General features: G+C 37.8%; 2 protein-coding genes across 9 annotated transcripts; one reads left to right on the top strand and one right to left on the bottom strand.

Annotated features, from left to right (window-relative positions):
* Positions 1–1,368: 1,368 nt before the first annotated feature.
* LOC117629276 (ADP-ribosylation factor-like protein 2) lies at positions 1,369–4,331 on the top strand. Of its 2 annotated transcripts, XM_034361818.1 has the most exons (7): positions 1,369–1,779; positions 1,871–1,991; positions 2,213–2,322; positions 2,427–2,537; positions 2,858–3,020; positions 3,492–3,572; positions 3,917–4,331. In XM_034361818.1, the coding sequence occupies exons 3-7, from the start codon at positions 2,258–2,260 to the stop codon at positions 4,052–4,054; spliced, it is 558 nt and encodes a 185-aa protein (XP_034217709.1). In that variant the 5' UTR covers positions 1,369–1,779; positions 1,871–1,991; positions 2,213–2,257; the 3' UTR covers positions 4,055–4,331. The 2 variants fall into 2 exon arrangements, with proteins under 2 accessions (XP_034217709.1, XP_034217710.1); XM_034361819.1 differs by having other exon boundaries at positions 1,871–2,322.
* An 8,583-nt stretch (positions 4,332–12,914) lies between these two features.
* LOC117628255 lies at positions 12,915–15,954 on the bottom strand. Of its 7 annotated transcripts, none has more exons than XM_034360671.1 (4): positions 15,774–15,926; positions 14,997–15,174; positions 14,000–14,091; positions 12,915–13,896 (listed from the first exon to the last, which is right to left on the bottom strand). In XM_034360671.1, exon 4 carries the CDS (start codon positions 13,886–13,888, stop codon positions 13,385–13,387), a length of 504 nt encoding a protein of 167 aa, XP_034216562.1. In that variant the 5' UTR covers positions 13,889–13,896; positions 14,000–14,091; positions 14,997–15,174; positions 15,774–15,926; the 3' UTR covers positions 12,915–13,384. The 7 variants fall into 7 exon arrangements, with proteins under 7 accessions (XP_034216562.1, XP_034216560.1, XP_034216559.1 ...); XM_034360669.1 differs by having other exon boundaries at positions 12,915–13,900; XM_034360668.1 differs by having other exon boundaries at positions 12,915–13,900; positions 14,000–14,115.
* Between the last annotated feature and the right edge of the window lie 4,448 nt (positions 15,955–20,402).

Genomic DNA, 20,402 nt, shown 5'->3' on the forward strand with positions numbered 1-20,402 from the left:
TAAACCACTTATTAATAGGAATTTCTTTATTCCGGTATATTAATTGATGATAAAAATAAATTGTCATGAATTAAATTGTTTGCTGTATGGACGTTAATCCCGCACCATATTTTAAATGACAGTAAAGGCGTGGACGATTGTTCCGCACCACCCTTTAAAGTAGGTTAATTTGCTGTAAAGTAAATTCACAAATTAAATTGCTGTATGGACGTTAATCCCGCACCATATTTTAAATGACAGTAAAGGCGTGGACGATAATTCTGCACCACCCTTTAAAGTAGGTTAATTTGCTGTAAAGTAAATTCACAAATTAAATTGCTGTATGGACGTTAATCCCGCACCATATTTTAAATGACAGTAAAGGCGTGGACGATAATTCCGCACCACCCTTTAAAATAGGTTAATTTGTTGTAAAGTAAATTCACAAATTAAATTGCTGTATGGACGTTAATCCCGCACCATATTTTAAATGACAGTAAAGGCGTGGACGATAATTCCGCACCACCCTTTAAAGTAGGTTAATTTGCTGTAAAGTAAATTCACAAATTAAATTGATGTATGGACGTTAATGCCGCACCATACTTTAAATGATAGTAAAGAGGACAGAGGAATAACCACATAGTGTTGAGTTGAAAAATTTCAGAAATAAAAGGAGAGACTATCGTGCTGATAACGTGTTATAAAATAACCTGAGATATGTGGTAGATTTTGAGCTGAACGTAAAGTAGACGAGACACGGTATTTAACGAGGTTCGGCTATGCCTACGTCCTCGGAGAGCAGCAGCAGTAACCTTTTCACTAAAATAATAGAGCTACAATAGTGTTTACAATATGTGTGTCTCACTGAATTTTCTCTCTGCTCACTTACCCTCTTCTTTCCTCTTCTCCTTTCCTTTTCTTCTTCTCTCTCTTCCTTTCCTTTTCCTCTTCTCTTTCTTCCTTTCCTTTTCTTCTTCTCTTTCTTCCTTTCCTTTTCCTCTTCTCTTTCTTCCGTTGCGAGACCTTTCTCTCTTCTTCCTTCTCTATTTATAGGCAGCTGTAAATGACACCCGTGATTCTACAATACACATCCGTGAGTGTGCAGCCTCCAAAGTTTTTGCTTAATTTCTTTGTGGGCCCCATAAATGTGGGCTCCACGTGTTTCTTCTTTACAACATTTATCATATTTCTTTTTGGGCTTCTGGTCCCATATTTCATGATATGGCACATTAAAATATGGGCTGTTATCTGGTGGGGAGTTCTATTTGAGAATCTCTCTCGGATCTAATCTAACGGATGAGAAAAAAGCAATCCTAAGTGAAACTGTTGCAGTGGAAGGAAGCCTACACCCTCCCGCACTTCTTTTCAGACTCCATCCTCCCCTCAAACAGATTCTCCTCTCAAACAATCTCCTATTTTCTTTGTTCCGAATCGATACCTTTCTCAAACTCCCTCTCTCTTTCTCTGCCCTCTCAAACTCCATCTCTGTCTTGCTCTCTCAGTTTCTCTGCGTCGATATACCTCCCCGCCGTCATCTCTCTCTTTCCTTTCTCTATCAAAAATCGAGGTCCAAAAGCCCTATTTACTGCTCTCATTTGGTATCTGTTTCATTTTCTTATTCGTTGTTGCCCTCTACCTGTGTTGTCCCTCCTGCCGTTCTCTCAGTTGGAAACGCCCAAAACCCCACGCCAATCCTCTCTGCGCAAAACCTCCTCTCAGGCAAACCTCTCTGTCAACCGCGCCTCTCTCAGCCTCCGCTTCCCTCTAAGCCGCCACCTCTCTCAATCGCCGCCATCACAGGTCAGATTGTCTCTTCTTCTTCTTTTTTCTCTTTTTTTTTTCTTTTCCCCCTTCGAATCTCTAGCAAACTCTATCTGTCTGCAATTCGCAGATTCAGCACAGCAGTTCGCAGCCCCTCCTGCCCAAGCAAAGGCAACCGCTGGAGTTGCTTTTAGGCCCTTGAGGAAGACCGGGCTGCTTTGGATCCTGGAGTCTTTTAGATTAGAAGATGAGTATGGCCCTGAGCTGAGCTAACTTGTAGTTTGTTTTGTTTTATTTTTTGGTCTGAAAATACTTAATTAAAAGGCGCAAAAACCGCCAGCAAAACAACAAGACAGGCCATAAATTTGTACTGCCATATTACCCTGGTTGTCAATTCAATTTTCTTTAAAATTAAGAGCCCTGATTTACAAATTACAATCCTCAATCCTGACTTTCATAGAATCATCTGAAGCTCTATTGGGGAGAAGCTCAATCTGATTTTTTTGGGAGGGAACAAATGGGGCTTCTCAGCATCATTCGAAAAATTAAAAGGAAGGAAAAAGAAATTCGTATACTCATGGTGTAAGTGAAACTTCATCTCTCCCTCTCTTGCCTTATGTTCACTCGTATGATATGAGAATTAAGTAATCATTCGTTCGTTTGTTTGTTTTGTTTTGTTTGTGAAGTGGGCTTGACAATTCTGGCAAGACTACCATTGTTCTCAGGATTAATGGAGAGGACACCAGCGTTGTCAGTCCCACACTCGGCTTCAACATCAAGACCATCACTTACCAAAAGTAAGTGAACTACGTTTAACCCCAAATCATGATTTTTTTTATAAAAACATTTGTATTTGTTTGTACCAAAGTGTTGTTATGAAAATAGTTTGTGGGTTAATCATATATAGAGAGAGTTGGAATGCTTGGGGCTCTTATTAAGGAGATTGGGTGTTTATTTTCTCAATTTGGGGGTTGTTTTCCCAGATTATTGACAACTGTTTATTTCATTGATTCGTTTTTAGACCATAAAAAACTCTGGCACCAATGCGGTTTTGAAGTTTCATACTTTGTTTATTATGATATGGAAACTTGAAATGCTTGTAATTTGATCTTGGCAGGTATACCCTTAATATATGGGATGTTGGGGGACAGAAAACAATAAGATCTTACTGGAGAAACTATTTTGAGCAAACTGATGGTCTGGTATGGGTAGTTGACAGTTCAGATCTTAGAAGGTTGGATGACTGCAAAATGGAACTTGATAATCTTTTGAAGGAAGAGGTTTATTCGCTTATTACTTCATTATACACTCGCTCTTTTTGTTTTTTTACCTAGTGTAAAATAACGCATTTGGATTTCTCGTTATTCTTATACCTCCTTTAATGTACGATACGATTTATGTGCTCATCTGTAGTTACAACTATTAGGATATCCATCTAGTATGTGAGCATGTTCTGAGTGTATCAACTCATGCTGCATTTTCTCGAGTCTTGTATGAGTGTATAACTGTTTTAACTTTTGCTGGCTGTGAACTGATTAATTATGTATTTGAGATGCATCACTTGAAATTTTAGATAAGCAATCACATCCTCTTAAATAACTTATAATGTTGCTGGTCTGGAATCCTGAAACGAATATCCACATGATAAGACCTAGGAAATGCTTTGAGGAGTTTTCCTTGCGCTTGTGAGTTATGACCATTATTTTGGTCAAATGTTCTAAAGAAGCTGACTTGTTTTGATGATATGACAGAGGCTATCTGGATCATCCTTATTGATACTAGCAAATAAACAGGACATAAAAGGTGTTCTTACTCCAGAAGAAATTGCTAAGGTAAGGCTCTAGGTCAGCATGTATATACACGTAGGATTAATTTGTGAATGTAGCCCTGGTTTTGTTTTGCATTCTTTGATTACCCATTGCCCATAGACAGCTTTATTCGTTGTCTTGTTATGTTGCTTTAGATTGTTTATTCACTTGTCTTATTGTCTGGATGACAAATACAACAATGGCATGGGTTTTACTCGTCATGTCCGTGGAGTTTATATGCAACAATGTAATGTGAAATCTTTCAAGGAGTTTTGGTACATGTTCGAAACAATTTATATACAGATAAAGATGAGCATTCCTTTAAAATTCTGAGTTCTGAAACAGTTATCTATTATACTTCCCTCTAGGTTTTGAACTTGGAGGCGATGGATAAAACTCGGCATTGGGAAATTGTTGGCTGCAGTGCATACACGGGAGATGGACTGCTTGAGGGATTTGATTGGTTGGTCCAAGATATTGCCTCTCGGATCTATGTGCTGGACTAATGCCTATCTGGAGTATTTTATTTTTGGTTGTGTTTTGAGTGACTTTTCATTGAGGTGGAGAGTATAACACAACTTCCTGCCAAAATTTGGTTGTTATAGGGTCATGGTGCACATAAGTGTTGATTGGAAAAACAAATTAACCATGAAAGCGCTTCCTAATGTATCCAGAAGTTGTCTTGACGTTTTACTAGTGGTCAGTTCATCTTTGGGGTTGATCAACACATCTTTACAAACATTGCATATAAAAAGACTCATGTTTGATACAAGTTACAACAAATACTGGTTTCTATTTTCCCCATTGATTCATTATGGCGTCAACTTACGTACACTATTTATGTGGATTTTAGGGTAAGGAACCTTTTAGTATCAGACATGAACTACTTACTTAGGTGTCACAAACGATTCCTAAAACATTCAAAAATGGCACTAATAGGTAACAACAAATACTCAAACGCAGGGTCCATGCATTAAATCAAACATAAATGAATCTGTCATATTTCGCTGAGCACCTTTATTGGTTTACGTACTCTTAAGTAAATTGCATATTCTCAGCAACTGGAGCAAAAACGTCTACATCGGAAGATGAAGAGCTGCAAGAATGCATAAAAAAAAAAAAAACAAAACAAATCAAATCAAATCAAATCTTGGACATCTTCGTTTATCATGATCACATTTTGAACAAATCTTCAAGAGAATCAAATTCAAGTCCCACTTGTGGTTTGAACTCCACAGTTACTTTTGGTGTCACCTCAATTTTAGACTCCATTTCACAATTCTTGTAATTTAATCCTGAAGATCACCTCACCATCATAATAATTCTGGCACATGCTTTCAATGAGCATTCAAATATATATCCTAACCAAAATACCATATGCAAAATATGTTTGTCACCAAACAAAAAACACTATATATAACAGAAAAATACTTCCCGCACGATATTTAAACGAAATGGACTGTGAAACATTAGTAAATACGTATTCTTACATAGGAAGTCATTGTGAGCCTCTGGTGAAACATGACAAAACTTACATCCAAATTAGCGTAACTCATGCCCGTATACTTGGTCAAACATTTTCCTCCAATACTCAAATTCACAAATACAAAATATCACTTATCTCATAATTCCGAGCTTCCAAATTTGTACAAATATGACAATGTAGCTGATTTAGAGCTAGACGTCAACCCCAAAAGTTTTCGACCTTCCTGTCATAAAGGACTCGAAATCAACACTAGTTTCACATTTGCTCAAAGATTTTAAAACCAAGAGTATATAGAACCAGATGCGAGTGCTCAAGGATGTCAACACCACGAGTATAGAACAAGATGCGTCGCGGTCACCAGATGGGTCCTCAAGGCTTGAAGAATGTCGGACCAGAATCAACAAACCAGAAATATGAAAAGAGAAAAACGAATTAGAGGGGTAGATGTGCTATTCAAGATAATAGCTTGTTTTGTATGGTTTGAATGACCAAACCAGAAAATTTTAATTAAAAAAACAAGTAGAAGGGGTAGATGTGTTTGGTATTCTTCCTGAAAGAGAATGTCAAACCATCAAAAACATATATTATGGTCTTCAAGAAAAAGAACAGATGTTTTGGAGGGAGGGAGGAGAGAACATGCACAAGTTGAGGGCTGGTTCCAGTGCAAATTTCACTTACAATTGCTTTTTCACAGAGCCGTTGGATTCTCATATAAGTCCTCACTTAGAGATACTTGCTAGAGAACGACCCCAGGTAAGACTGCATAGCCCAAAATAAAGGAACAAAGAAAGTAAGATGGGGCCAGGGTCATAAAGCCATCATGGGACTAGAAGCCCAAAAAGAAAGGTTTTTTGTTGTTGTCAAAAGAAGCCCAAAAAGAAAGGATATAAAAACATTTTAGTGACAAAAACGTTAGACACACACCACATGCAAAGTATTCAAAGTAAAGGATAACTTGCATGAGTTGACAGTTGAGTGAGTTCTATAGCAAAAAAAGGATGAGTTGAATCATGAATGATAGGTGGAAGTGGAACATTCATTTCCATCCCCATCCGGCTATAAAAAGCCGGTATTCTCTGCTTTTGTAATTAGTTTTGATATGTCTTTTATCACTAACTCCGAATTTAAAACTTTGTTGTCCAAAATGGGAAAAATTGCACACCTACCAAACATTTTACCCAACAACAAAAAATCCGCTGAGGTTAAAGAGATTCTAAAATGATTCAACAACTCAAAGAAAAAAATATAGAGCCATAGATTATCTTAAAACACTCAAATAATATTAGTAACAAGCATTCATGACTTACACGAAATTTTAGAAATCAAGAATAATAAACAATGAAACAGCAACCAAATTTTTGCTGATCTGTACTCCGTAGATCAGTATGAATCTAAGTTTTGTAGCATTCTCGTGTAATGATCGACGAAAATTTGGTTGTCGTTCCAATGTTCATTATTCTTGACTTATAAGATTTCGTGTAAGTCATTAATGCTAATTACTGATAATTATTTGAGTATTTTAAGATAATATATGGCTCTATCTTTTTATTCTTCGAGTTGTTCAATCATTTTAGATATCTCTTTAGCCTCAGTAATTTTTTTTTTTTTGTTACGTAAAATGTTTGGTATCTATGCAATTTTTTCCATTTTGAACAACAAAGTTTTAAAAGCGCTGTGCTACCAACATCCCTTTCCCAAAAACCACCATTACCCAAACAGGCAAACAAAACTGTGTACCCTAAACCCAGCTAAACACAATCAGTGAGGAAGCAAGTGAATTGAGAGGAAGTTTAGGGGGACAGAGAAGGAGAGAGAGTTATTATTATTATTATTATTATTATTATTATTATTTTACATTATTTTCTGGTTTTAAATATTTTAATTTTCTTAACAGTAAATAGTTAACTATATGTGTTAAGTTTTGAGAAGGGTGATGAGAGGGTGATGAGAGTGCCTATTGAGTTAAAGTGATGAGCGAAAATGCTTCCGAAGGCTACCATTTTTACAGTGTAGTATGTTGTTTTTTCTTAGTTTTACTAAAAATACAAAATTGAAGAAATTTTTATGCCATTTTTTCCCTCTATTGGATGTAGTAGTTGGAGTTCGTTTTTATTCGCTTAGCAACACTGAAAGATGAAGGAGAGGGATAAACTCTGTAAGCAGCCTTTAGAGGGAAGTGATAAACTCAGTAAGCAGCCTTTAGAGGAAAAAGTAACCAACTCTGAGGGAAGAAAATTAGGTCTGAAGGAAAAAATAAATCCTATGATGCCTTTGAGTTTCAGAGATGTACGAGTGGTGGAAGATGAAGGAAGTGATAAACTCAGTAGAGTACCATGAGTTGGAATTAAAACAGGTTTCAATCATGAAAAGAAATTGGGTCATCTAGTGGCTGAGATGAGTTTGGTCCTCACAGGACCTCAATTTAAGTCCTTAGCTAAGCGGGACTGTATATATATAATATTTTATAATCAATTACTTATTTACTTGTACATTTTGGGTTGGCACTTTCTGTGTTTATCAGTCAATGAGTTGTGTTGTTTGTAGAAACATAAATTTTTGGTGTCTTGAACCTCAACACAGCTGAGGTTGCCCGCGCATCTCCACCTATTAAACCAGATTTTTGTACGAAGAAGGCCCAAATTAGAACTGGTCAAGCTGTACCGGTTGAATAACATTTGGTTGTTATTTTTACAACCACAATGAAGAAATCGTAGCAGAAAATCTTCAAAAAACCAAAAGAGAAGCTTGGAGATGAAGAACGAACAGAACCGAGCTCAATGCTCATGAAAATCTTCCAATGCTTATGTATCCTTAACAGAATCAAAATAACGCAGTTGATGAATCGCAATAAATGAATGACTCATTGAATTTGGATAAGTGTTTGAGTGAATTTGGTTGGAGAAACCAAGAATTCTATTTAATTGCGCTTGCGTCTAGTGGGATGCTAGATTGCTTACGTATCATTGACATAATCAAATCAATGCAGTTCCAAATTGCAATGATTTAATTTGTGTAATTTTGTACCACTTGGGATTTAGTTTGATGACTGAGAATTGTAGGCAATTTGGATTTAAGCTCATTAATTTATAATTTGTGAATTTGAAAATTTCGACCAATTGTTCACTAGTTTAATTTTTAATGGACAAGTCTCCATTGCACTTGAGACTTGCAACGGAATGAGCCGATTATATTTGAGACTGTCGAGATATGAGACGAGCACATTGTCTTGATATCCACTTTGATATGAGACCACCATTGGGTCATGGGTCTTGAGCTTGCACTTGATAGACAATATTTTAATGGGCATATATCATGAAACTTTTTATCTTCGGCGCCCAGCAAAGGAATACAAGCCCTCTTCCAAGAGAGATTAACTGGGGATTCTCAAAACATCAAAGAAGCCGAGTTTTTGTTCAAATAGGATTGGATCCCTCGTGTACCACTGCAGGTGGTGCTTCCCATATGCACCATTTAAGTTTCTTATTTTAACAAGCACCACACAGCTCTTCAATTATCAGGACTTTCAGAAGAGGGAACGACACTTAAAATATGTGAAAAAGATGTGTATAATACATGAATTTTGTTTGTATTATTGAAAATTTTGTGAAAAATATGTGTATCAAACGTGAAGAATATGTACGTATGTATATAATACGTGTATTGTATGTTTGATCTTAAAAAATATGTATTTTATTGAGTCTTTAAAATTGACGAGCGTGTATAATACGAGTATTAAATAGTAAAAACGCTAAGTAAGATATTAAGTAATTGGTTATACCCTTTAACTCTTACTTGTATTAAGCCTTTTTTTTTTTTTTCCCTTCGTGTACATATGGTATGCCATGTAATGTAGGACACCACGTGGCACTAGAAGCCCAAAAAGAAAGGAAACAAAAACGGTTAGACACACACATACACGACATGCAAACCAGTCAAAAATAAAGGATAACTTGCATGAGTTGAGGTATACAGCAAAAAAAGCATGAGTTGAGTTATAGAGCAAAAAAGCATGAGTCGAGTTCTACAGCAAAACAAGTATGAATTGAATCATGAATGGTAGGTGGAAGTGGAACATTCATTTCCATCCCCATATCCGGCTATAAAAAGCCTGTATTGTCTTCTATTGTAAGTAGGTTTTTTTTATAACTAAGTTAACAATGCTTTTAAAACTTGGTTGTCAAAAAATGGTAAAAATTGCAGGCTATAAAACCTTTTTGTAACCAAGAACATAAATCTGGAGAGGCCAAATATCCTTCTCTCTAAATGTGTCTTCAACAGAATACATAGGATCAATGGAGATTTGGTCTCTGCTGATTTGTGGTTCTTTGTTATAAGGTTAGCTATGCAATTTTTCCCATTTTTGATAATACAGTTTTAAAAGCGCTGTGCTACCAACATCCCTTTCCCAAAAACCTCCATTACTCAAACAGGCCCCTTCTCTCCCTACAATATCCACACCAAAGCACTTTGGTTCTTTCCTCCTAACTACGAAGTTGTTCCATGGCCCTTGTTTCACACGCTACACTTGTCGTCTACTCTCTTGTCTCTCATTTCTTCCATGTATTTTCCCTCCACGATCTTTTAAATAAAAATAAGACTTTTTATCACAAAATATCTATAGAGTTTTGCCATTAGTGGTCCTCAAGGTAACCATGCTCAAAAGTATTATGTGTCGTTATGTTCCATTCCATCCAAAATTCTGCTAAAATGAGTGACATGGCACATGTGGGGCTCACATATCTAATGATACCACATCATGTGAATTAAATAAAAATACATATTTTAAAATAAAACTTAACAAAAAAACCTCCAATTTCACCCTCCATCTCTCTCCCCCCTCCACGGCTCCGGCTCCCCCTCTCTCTATTCTCTCTGCATATGTCTGCCCTCTCCCTCCTTATCGACCCAACCCCCAAATAGTCTCAAATCAAGCACACCGGATGCATAAGATACGATTTTCTTTTAATATAAAAAAATTATTTAATCCATGTGGTGTGATATCACTAGATATGTGAGCCCCACGTATATGCCTCGTCACCAATTGAACATATTTGTAGACGGAGGATGATGGCAAAGACTACTTGTGAGCATTCATATTGACTTTCAGACCACGAAGGACAAATAAATAAATAAAAACATAAAGGACGCAAAAGTTTTGGGGTAAAAATTCTAAAAATTAAAATCACAAATGAAAACGGTACCTAACCACCTAATTATAATCAATAATTAAATTTTAATTAGCTTGGGAAATTGGGTAAATATATATCATATTCCATAATCAATTGCTTATATCTACTTTTACAATTTTTGGGTTTGCTTCTTTTCTGTATCAGTCAATTGGTTGCCTTGTTTGTAGAAACAGAAAATTTTGGTATTTTGCACCTCAACAGAGATGAGGTTGCCCGCCCACTTTTACATTGCGTTAGTTAACAGCTGAAATCTTTTAAACCAGATTGTAGCACAACAAAATGACAGCATATAAACCTAAAGCTAGCAACCTTTTTCCATGAAAACCAATTGGATAAAGATGGCCCAAATTAGAACTGGTCAAGCTGTATTTCCGGTTGGCATTTACCCTAATCCAAATACCAAGTTAACAAAAATAACATTTGGTTGTTATTTTTCCAACCAAAAAACTAACCCCCCAAAACATTGTATATTTCAATCTCCTCTCTCTCTCTTTCTCCCTAATCCATCACCGTCATGAAATGGTAGAACCCTTTGCATCTCCAACCCTACCCATTCCTCTCTCGTATGCAAGCTTAGCCTGAAGGCTTTCAACCTCTCTTTGTTGAAGAGCTTTCTTGCTTGCCAAGGCACACACACATATTGTAACCATGACCCTTAATTGCCTAACTTGCCAGGTCCTCAACAGGACAAACTCCTCTGGCTCTGATAAGGATAATGTATGCAAGGACAAGGCTTATAGGAAAATTTGTTGTGTAAACATCAATATGGAGAGAAGCTGGTCTGGCAACCTAACTCCGCCGTCTTACGAGCAAATCCAGGAATCTTCTATGTTCATGCCGGATAAGAAGAAGGTGAAGATGTCCCTGGGGCATCGCCGGCTTATGAGTACAGGTGGGGTTGCATATGAAGGAAGCACCGAACCACGCTTGGTGAGGAGCTCTGGAATGAGAAGGGATTGGAGCTTTGAGAATTTGGCTCTCCTCAGAAACGAGAAGAAAGGGAGAAACTCTTAAGATATAATTGACACGAGTTTAATCTTTTCATGCTCAATTCTTTTTTCTTCTTCTTTATTTCTTTATTTTTCACTTTTTTTATTTTATTTTCATTTGTTTGTTTACTTTTCTGAGCTTTTGTGTCGTTATCTTTTGAGACGGAGAGAAATGCAAATGTGTCAATTGAAGTTTGATCGTTGTGGAGGAGCTCTGAACATATATAGTGTCGAAAATTGAAATTCCTTATTCAAATGTACATGTTGGTTTTTCCTATAGTAAAAAAAAAAAAGAGCAAAAAAAAAATTGAAGGATTATTTTCACTCTTGGGATTATTCATACTATTTTCTATATTTTAAAAGAGATAAACCAAAAATGAGTTTGGATTAGAATAGGTAAGGATTCTATTCCATTTAATGTCCTTAAGGAAATTCCGTACTCCATTGCGATTTGCTTTTGTCTTCTGAATGTTATCCTCTCTAATCTAATGTAATCCAATTCGATCTAATTCTACAGTTTGGGGTTGCTATCACTTTTTAAAAAAGTTGTTTATGCTGTGCTTTAAAAATAATTAGTTGTAAAGTAAAGCAGCTCCATGTTTGGTAAACAATATTTTTAAAGTAGTGTTACGACAAAAAACAATGTCAAAACTATTTGGTAAATTTTAATATAAAACTGTTGTAACTGTGAATAATGACTCAACTAGACATGATGTTGAAAGTGTTATAAGCTAATCATGTGGTGGTAGTGGTGGTGGTGAAAGAGATGAAGGTGAAGGTGATGGTGAAAGAGGTGGCATTGGAGGTGGTGGTGGTTGTGGTAGTGGTGGTGGTGGGGATGGCAGTTGAGGAGGTGGAGGGGGAGGTGGTGGTGATGGAGGTTGAGGAGGAGGTGGTGGTTGCAGTGGCGGTGTGGGGGTGATGGAGGTGGTGGAGGTTGACGAGGAGGTGGTTGTGGCTATGGTGGAGTGGTGGTGCTGGTGATGTTGGTTGTGGAGGTGGAGGTGGAGGTGGAGGTGGTGGTGGCAACGGTGGCAACGTGGTGGTGGTGGTGGTGGTGGTGGTGGTGGTAGTGGAGGTGGAGGAGGAGGTTGCTGTGGTGGTGTGGGGGTGGTGGAGGTTGAGGAGGAGGTGGTTGTGGCGATGGTGGAGTGATGGTGGTGGTGTTGGTAGTGGAGGTGGAGGAGGTGGTGGGGGTTGTGATGGTGGTGGTGGCGGCGGAGGTGGCAGTGGCGGTGGAGGTGATGAAGGTGGTGGTGGAGGTGGATGTGAAGGTGGAGGTGGTGTCATTTTTAAAAATTAATGATTGTATTTTAGGAATTTAAAAAATTTATTTAAGACCATCTCTGCTTCTTTTGAAAGCAGCTTTAAAAAACAACATAAAATCTGCTTTTAAAAGCTGCTGTAAAAAAGCCACTACTTTTAAAATAATCGAGATATTTTATTTTTACCACCAGTGCAGCGTATGCATAACAAATTGCTACCACATTATTAAATATTTACAGTTCTTTAAAATATTAGCAGATCATAAAGATCGAAGGTACGCCATCATTAGGATGAACCTGCACAGCACTTCAAAAGATGATTCTTCCTGCTGCCTCATCATAATGATGGCATATAAATGATGTCTATGGTGGCATACATTAAATATCTCTTTTCCATTTAAGCATCTTAAAGCCATATTCTACAATTTCACACCAAGTTGACTATAAATACTCAATATGAACACACGCATAGATAAGAGTCATGTCAAACAAATTTCAGTTGCAATCCAGGATACATTGCTTTTTAAAAAGCACACATTCAAAACCCATCACTCCTTACAGATGAAACATCCTGCGTCAGTCTTTATATACTTCGTGGACAGTAATCATACATTACAACAAGTTCGACCACTTACCTGATTTTCTAACTACAACAGTATCAGTGTCCAAGATTCCTTTCCCGTCATTGTTAGACTTCCGCATATGCAATCCAATACTTAACCAACTTAGAACTTAGCTGCATATTTCCTCATCCCTTATACATCAGTAAAGAGCACAAGTTGAAAATGTAGACAGACAATACCAACTCCATACTATCAAAATAGAATAGTTAGGAGTCATCTGCCCAACATTCATAAAGTTACCATCCCATCAAAATGGAACAGTTAGGAGTTGTCTGCCATCTGCTTTAGTTTTTCTTCTTCCTTGCATCGGCTTTCCAATCTCTTCGACACAGTTTGGGTCTATGCATTTCAAAGTTATTCTGGTTCACAGATATCTCGGAATGGGTTTCACTATCTAATAGTGGCTCTGCCGTAGTTCCAGATAATAACACAGTTTGACTCTCACTGGTTGACATAGGAGTAAGGACAGCACAACCATTAGGTGTAACTTCAGGATACTCAGAAACACGAGCCCTCCTTGCATCCTTTTTCCAATCTCGTTTACAGTGCACACGGGGTACATAATTGCTAACAAATCCATTCATTTGCACTTCTACTTGTGGTGGAGGTGATTGCTTTATGATGCTAGGCTTCTTCATATCTGCTTCAAGGCGCTTCCGGGCCCTATACCTACGTTGTCGTTCTCGGTTCTTCAGGCGACGAGTCAGAACATCATTACGACTTCTGGTGCGCTCTCTTTGATCAATAGGCTTCATTATAAAACTATCTTGTGTTTGAGCAGCATTCATATCTTTGCCTGCCTGACATTCAGACCAAGTCTAGCATAAGCATGAATAAAGGATGAATGCAAACAATAACACTACGAACAATGGTTCTCTATTTGACAATAAACTTCTTACCACTAAAAATTCGCTCACAACTAAGAGATGATAGCTCGCTTCAATTATGCAACCACTTGAATGGCGAACAAAGGGAACATGACTTGCTACATCTATAAACGCAGCAATGCATCTCTCTAAGTGGTCTAACAAAAACAAAAATTAGCAAAAAATACATGACATGCACAACATCCTTCACAAGCCCATAAAGAAAACATGATCAGGTATTCATTTGGTCGGAAGTACCAGCTAAGTAAATTTCCTCACACAGCACATTTAATGAGACATAAATGTGCAGTTTTGTATGATTGAGGATTACACGCGTTCAAGTATACATCACGAGCTAACAATCAAATTCTGCAATTTTGCTTTAGAATGGGAAAGACTGATACTCAATTAGTTTTAATCCAGTAATATCTACTGTAGGACCTTTTGTACATTTACATGGCTATGAAGTTATAAAGTAGAAATTTTACATTCTACTATCTCAATAAGTGACTCTCCTCAGGTACTTCTCCTATTGGATGGAGCACGATCTACAAAATTGTTTGTCCAAAAAAAAAAATATGGACTCTTACACCCAAGCCAACCACAAATGCAAAACAAGCCTAAATGTTTGTCCACACACACAGATCTTTCTTAAAAGGGATCCCGCACATTTCTGACCTTTCTGCACGTGGCTGTCATCCGTTTGATCTCATTAATCTGTCAATCTCATTTATATAAAATGTCGCATAAAGATCTTAGTAATTTGTGGTCTGGTTAAAACTTCAATGAATCTTTCAATACTTTTGGTAGATTATATATCATGAGCACCTACCCCTGATTTGGAAATAAAACATCAATTCTTAAAGGTAAATCCATGACCTTTGAAAATTATTAATCAGCCACAACCAGAGAGTATTTATCAATCGGCCAAGCAGGGAATATGATTAGAATCTAAAAGTTGCCCCTCAAAAGGGGGAAAAAATAAGGATGTAAATCTTGGTTCTTTACCATCAAACACGGATTGAATTACCTTTAAATCCAATGTTGGCAGCTCCATTCCATTCTTAGCCTCTTAAGCTTTCAATCCAATGTTGGCAGATATGAACGTGAAACGACTACAAAGTGTCCACAACAGTCTCTCTTGCACACGTTTCAGGCCAAAAGCAGTCCTTCATGTATGTTCTGTATAATTTTTTAGTCCGGAACTCCTGAAACAATGAAACTTCAGTTAAGAAATTTGGTTCCATAATTGACATAACTGGAACACAAAACACTAGTACAACAGTAAAAAAAACTATCACGAACATATTGCTATTAGTTGCAACCTGCCACAAATAGATGAAAGTTTTTAAATAAACAATGACATTATAACTATTATAGAAACAAAATTTCAACCCATGAAGCTACCAATTAACTAAAGAATTGGTTGGAGCATATATATATACCAGGAAGCTTTAAGAAGGCTGGCCACTAATAGCCATAGCCAGAGACTATTATGCAATTAAATATATTCTATATGCAAGTGTGCCGTCGCACACCACATATAGGCACCTATTATTATGCAATTGCAAAATTTGCAGTTAATCATGTCCAATTAATATAAGCGGCAGGTTAGAAGAATATCAAAATGCAGGTTTCAAGAGGCCAAATCAATGCATGTCTTCATTTTCTAAGAAGAAAAACCATAGTTGCCTAATTCGCTCACCCCCTACGAATTTCGATCTGGATCGAGCGTACCCAATGGCGGTACGGTATCGATCTGGAACGAAAACATTTAACGACGCACTTCCAGAGGAGAGAACAGTACCTGATAGAAGACGTCGCTGCTACAGAACAGTACCTGACCGCCGACAGCAGACGAGCAATCGAGGGCACATGAGGGAGAGTGCTATAGCTGATGAGCCCACGTTTGATTCTTGGTCCCTTGGAAGATATTGGATTCGGAAAGGATTTTTTTGGACGAATAGATTCCAAGGGGTGGGAAGGGTGATAAATGGAGGGCGCGATAAAGCAGTTCCAGCGGACAGCCCAGCCCAGGAGAAAGGCCCCTACATCCAGCCCGGCAAGGCCCAAGGCAAGATAGGCACTGACATCAGCAAAGAAAAAAAATTTTAATCCCATGTGAAAGTAGTTGTCCTTGAATTCTCATGGTAATGGGTAGAAAAGTACAAAAAAAAATTGTTGGAGAATATACTATTCAAGTGAACAATAACCGCCCTTACTTGCCCTTGCTCCTTGCCATGACAAATGGATGGAAGTACTAGGGGGAACGTACCATAGATTGGGTGGTTGGGTTTGTCAATATAATATAAGTACTATTTCCAATAAATGTACTACCCTTGGACCTAATGTAAGGGTTGAGAAAAAATTGGTTTAAATATCAATATGTCATCTCTTATTTTATTTTTACTGCAGTAAAATACTATTTTGGTTATGAAAACTACAGTCCCGTTCTCTTGGACCCCTATGGTCCAAGGACTTGTGGTTACTTACCCTTAGATTAGATCTAAAGGTTCACAAAAATATATTTAAAAATAAATTTTATTTTACTCTTACTGCATAAGATATTAATTTAACTTAACCAAAAACTAAAAGTTCAAAAAGAAATAATAACACTTCACTCAAACAACACATTCAGGGCAGAAAAAATCAGGAACGGGTTCTTCCTTCCATTGCCGCCACAGCAACTTCGACGCCATCGCCTCCACAGTAACCCTGACTCTGGCGTCCCATACAAAAATCCAAATCCACCCATTCCCTCGCAAATTACGCGATCGATATGTAGTAAACATAGGGAAAACTAGAATTAAAGAAACAAATGAATGAAGGTCTGCAAAAAAAAAATTTCAGATGATGTAATTGCAGGATGCCCACCCAAGACCTCTTCCTATTCACATGTTAATCGCTTCTTGATGGTATAAGATTCATGGAAATCATGTTAACCAGTAAAAGAGGAGGAAACCCAATTGTAAAAACCGAAAAAGTGAAAGAGCAAAATTAGAAAAACTGTTCAGGTCTGCAAAAAAAAAAAATTTCAGATTATGCATTTGCATTAACTAACTATGGGTAACATCATGTCTACAGAGAGTCATCTACGATGTCGGAATCGGATGTGTTGTGGTAGCGATGTGAGGAAGAACACGTTCATGATTTTCTCCTTTGAACGTGTTTTTGTTACAGTGAACTTTTATTATTTATTTTTTAAATTTCAGTTTTTGACTAAGTTAAATTAATATCTTGATTTTTAACTAGTTTTTTATGAACCCTTAGATTAGATCCAATAGTAGGTGACCACAAGTTCCTTGGATCATAGGGGTCCAAGAGAACGAAACTGATTAAAACTATTTTTTTTTTTTTGACAGGACCCGACTCAAATTCCTCTTTGGAATCCGAGCCGAACCCTGTTCGTGATCGACACCTGGCGGGTGCCGAGCACAAATGACCTGGTTGCTCTTCTGGTTACAAACTTACTTTCATTTTTGCCTTAACTTTTACCGAAAATTTGGCAAAGTCTCCCCTGTAATTTGTTCAATCCCAAAATTACACCTGTCAAAACAAGCATATATACACAACCCAAATTCCAGCATGCGTATATATATACAATCAACAGTAAAGTTCGAGTCCAGGGGCAATATCAGAGCATCTATACAGATTAATTTACAAGAAGAACATTTGGAGGGTCAAGGACCCTACACTAAGCTGAAGAGATGCAGGAAGCGGAAACTGCCCTGTGGTGGCTTTCAGATGCACGTCTACGACATGGATGCGCAAAACATTTAAAAGGTGAGTGGACCTAAAAACAAAGTTTTAAGAAAAATAGCATAAGAACATACTAACCCCACTGTAAAAACAGTTATACAAAACTAATTCATTCTTTTAATCATATACATACTGAAATCAATGCACTCATATATATATATATATATATGTCAAGCATACTCATATAATCTTTAAACTCTTAAAAGCACTGAAATCATTTTAAAACTACCACCTAAGTGTACCCCTTAAATTCTGTCAATTCCTGATTACCCGTCAATTCCTGATAATCCGTCAATTCCCCTGGCATGTCTCGTTGACACAAAGTCAACCCGAGCCCAAACTGGCATGATTCAGGGGACCGTAGTCAGCCTGATCCGCATTCCTAGCTCTCACGGTCCGGGCGTCTCCGAAACTCGTGAGGCAAATGTAAAGCGCGCTGACAAAACTGAAGGCAACCTAGATGTCCGTGGACATCGTCATATCCGAAGGCAATATATACCGAAGACAACCTGTTTCTATAACTGGGTACCTAAGGTGACTTAAGAAAATCTAAAAAATCTTTGAAAAATATGATAAATAACTAAATTTCTGTTAAATCTAGAACTTTGCTGCCATTTATCTGTTATTTAGCTAAAATTTCCTTTTCCTATATCCATAACGGATATCTCACTCGGTAGCATGTGAAATCAAAACATTTAAAAGCATATATCAATTAATAAAACACTAATATTTGAATAAAACTTATTCAAGATCAAATATTGTAACTGAATAGCATAAATTCATTTATGAAAACAAAAAGTCCACTCATAGCTGGTCTGAGCTCGCTGGACCTTTTAGAGGTCCCTCATGCGGGTCAACTGGTGCCCGGGTGCCGGATTCAATTACCACAATAATATATATATTTATAAAACTGCTTGGTATAAATATTTAAATAAAATCCTGACCCCCAGCTCCTAGAAGTGCGTGCATCCAATTAAAGTTACTCATACGCCCACATTAACGTTCCTTTAAACCTAGGACACAAGTCCCATGAGTCTGGTCTCAATCGGACGGTTGGTTTGGTTACAAACGCACGATCAATGGTTCAAAACCATTGAACCCGGAAATCACACAAAATGCAAAATCCGTTCAGGGTTCAAACGTTATCCAAATTAAGATCCGCGAATTCCTACGCTATCGTGACAACACGAGGATCATTCTAGGACTGAGTGTGGTCCCCACCAAACTGCCCACGCGCCGCCACACACGCCTGTAGCGCGGGTGGCTTGATAAATTCCTGGCGGCCGGAAAAACTCTAAACCACCAGTGCAAACTCCTAATTTAGGTAAAACACCCATTTTGGAACAACTTTTATTCTTGGACCTACCCCAAAAAGTGGCCGGAAGTGGCCGGAATCACACTCTCAAAACTGGTTGAAACCTAGATTGAAAAATCGAACGATCTACGCTTGAAATTTCTGGAATCCTACCCAACCAGCAGCTAGAGCATAGAAAATAGCTAGAAAACCATACCTCACTCGTCCAATTTGGTGGCCGGATGAAGGAGAACGAAAGCTTGGAAGTTCTGTCAACTCCGGCGTGATCTCGAGCGTTTTCCGGCGAAAAACAACGGTTCCAAGGGCAGGGACCGGTCGGGAAAGGAAGAGAAAGCGGCGGTGGTTCGATTGGGTCCGGTCTCGTCGGTCGGGGTGGAGTGTGGCGGTGGTTATGGAGGTTTGAAGGTAACAATTTAAAACAAGGGGGCTGCTGGTCGAGAGAGAAGAGTGAGGGAGGAGAGAGAGAGAGAGAGAGAGAGAGAGAGAGAGAGAGAGAGTCAGTTCAAAAAAAAAATTAATGATTTCAAAATTACCATTTTGCCCTTCTACGTATTTTGACCGTATTTTTTTCGTTACAACTCCGATTCGAGTACACTCCGTGTCTACGGACTCGTTTCGTCGCGCTCTACGCAACGATGCAAGTGGAATAGTCAAATTCTTTCTCTGTCAAAAAGTCAACTTTTCCTTTACTAGAATTTTCTAAGGGCAAAAGTGTCCTTTCCTCTTAATAGTTTAATAGTTAACTATTAATTAAGGTTTGAGTTATTACATTTTTTTTTTTTTAAAGTTCAATATCAAAGATGAAAAACATGAACAAAAAACTCATCCGCATCTAAGACCGTTGTCTCCAACGCCAGTTGTTGAGGCCTAAAAAAGTCACGGGAAGCCCGAAGACATTTAAAGTCCAATATAAAATATAATGTTGGTCATGCATTAATCCAAGTTGTATTTTGGAAATTAATTTATTAAATAAATATAGAATTAGTGTACATGTTATGCCAAACCAATAATACATTTTTCCTATACCAATCACCTACCAAGCTCACATGAACCCAAGTCATGTGGTTTACGGGGCTTGCATGAGGGATTGTGGTGTGGAAGGTTACAGAGGTCCACAAAGCCCACGAAAGCTCTTGGATAATGGAGACTTTGGGCTAGCTACTTGGGAGCACCAAAGTCCAAGCTCATTACTTGGAGTTCTCCAATGTGGGTGAGCAAATAAGATATTTTTCAAGCACTTCCATTTACCCATAGGAAATAGTTATTTTCCAATGCCTAGCTTTACTTGCTGGAAATAAGAATGTCTCAATGCTCCCGATTACCCTCTGGAAACAAGCCAATTCCCAACACTTCCTTTTACCC

This window comes from Prunus dulcis, chromosome 5 (genome assembly GCF_902201215.1).
Source record: "Prunus dulcis chromosome 5, ALMONDv2, whole genome shotgun sequence".
Classification (NCBI taxonomy): domain Eukaryota; kingdom Viridiplantae; phylum Streptophyta; class Magnoliopsida; order Rosales; family Rosaceae; genus Prunus; species Prunus dulcis.

What these genes read in the sequence shown, in the direction of transcription:
- LOC117628255 (XM_034360666.1), bottom strand. Translation starts at nt 15,023, where the DNA reads ATGGAGCTGCCAACATTGGATTTAAAG. An exon ending in TGCCAACATTGGATTTAAAG is followed by an intron (nt 13,901 to 14,996) that starts GTAATTCAATCC and finishes TCTGAATGTCAG; the next exon opens with GCAGGCAAAGATATGAATGC.
- LOC117629276 (XM_034361819.1), top strand. Translation starts at nt 2,258, where the DNA reads ATGGGGCTTCTCAGCATCATTCGAAAAATTAAAAGGAAGGAAAAAGAA. An exon ending in AAGACCATCACTTACCAAAA is followed by an intron (nt 2,538 to 2,857) that starts GTAAGTGAACTA and finishes TGATCTTGGCAG; the next exon opens with GTATACCCTTAATATATGGG. An exon ending in ATAATCTTTTGAAGGAAGAG is followed by an intron (nt 3,021 to 3,491) that starts GTTTATTCGCTT and finishes ATGATATGACAG; the next exon opens with AGGCTATCTGGATCATCCTT.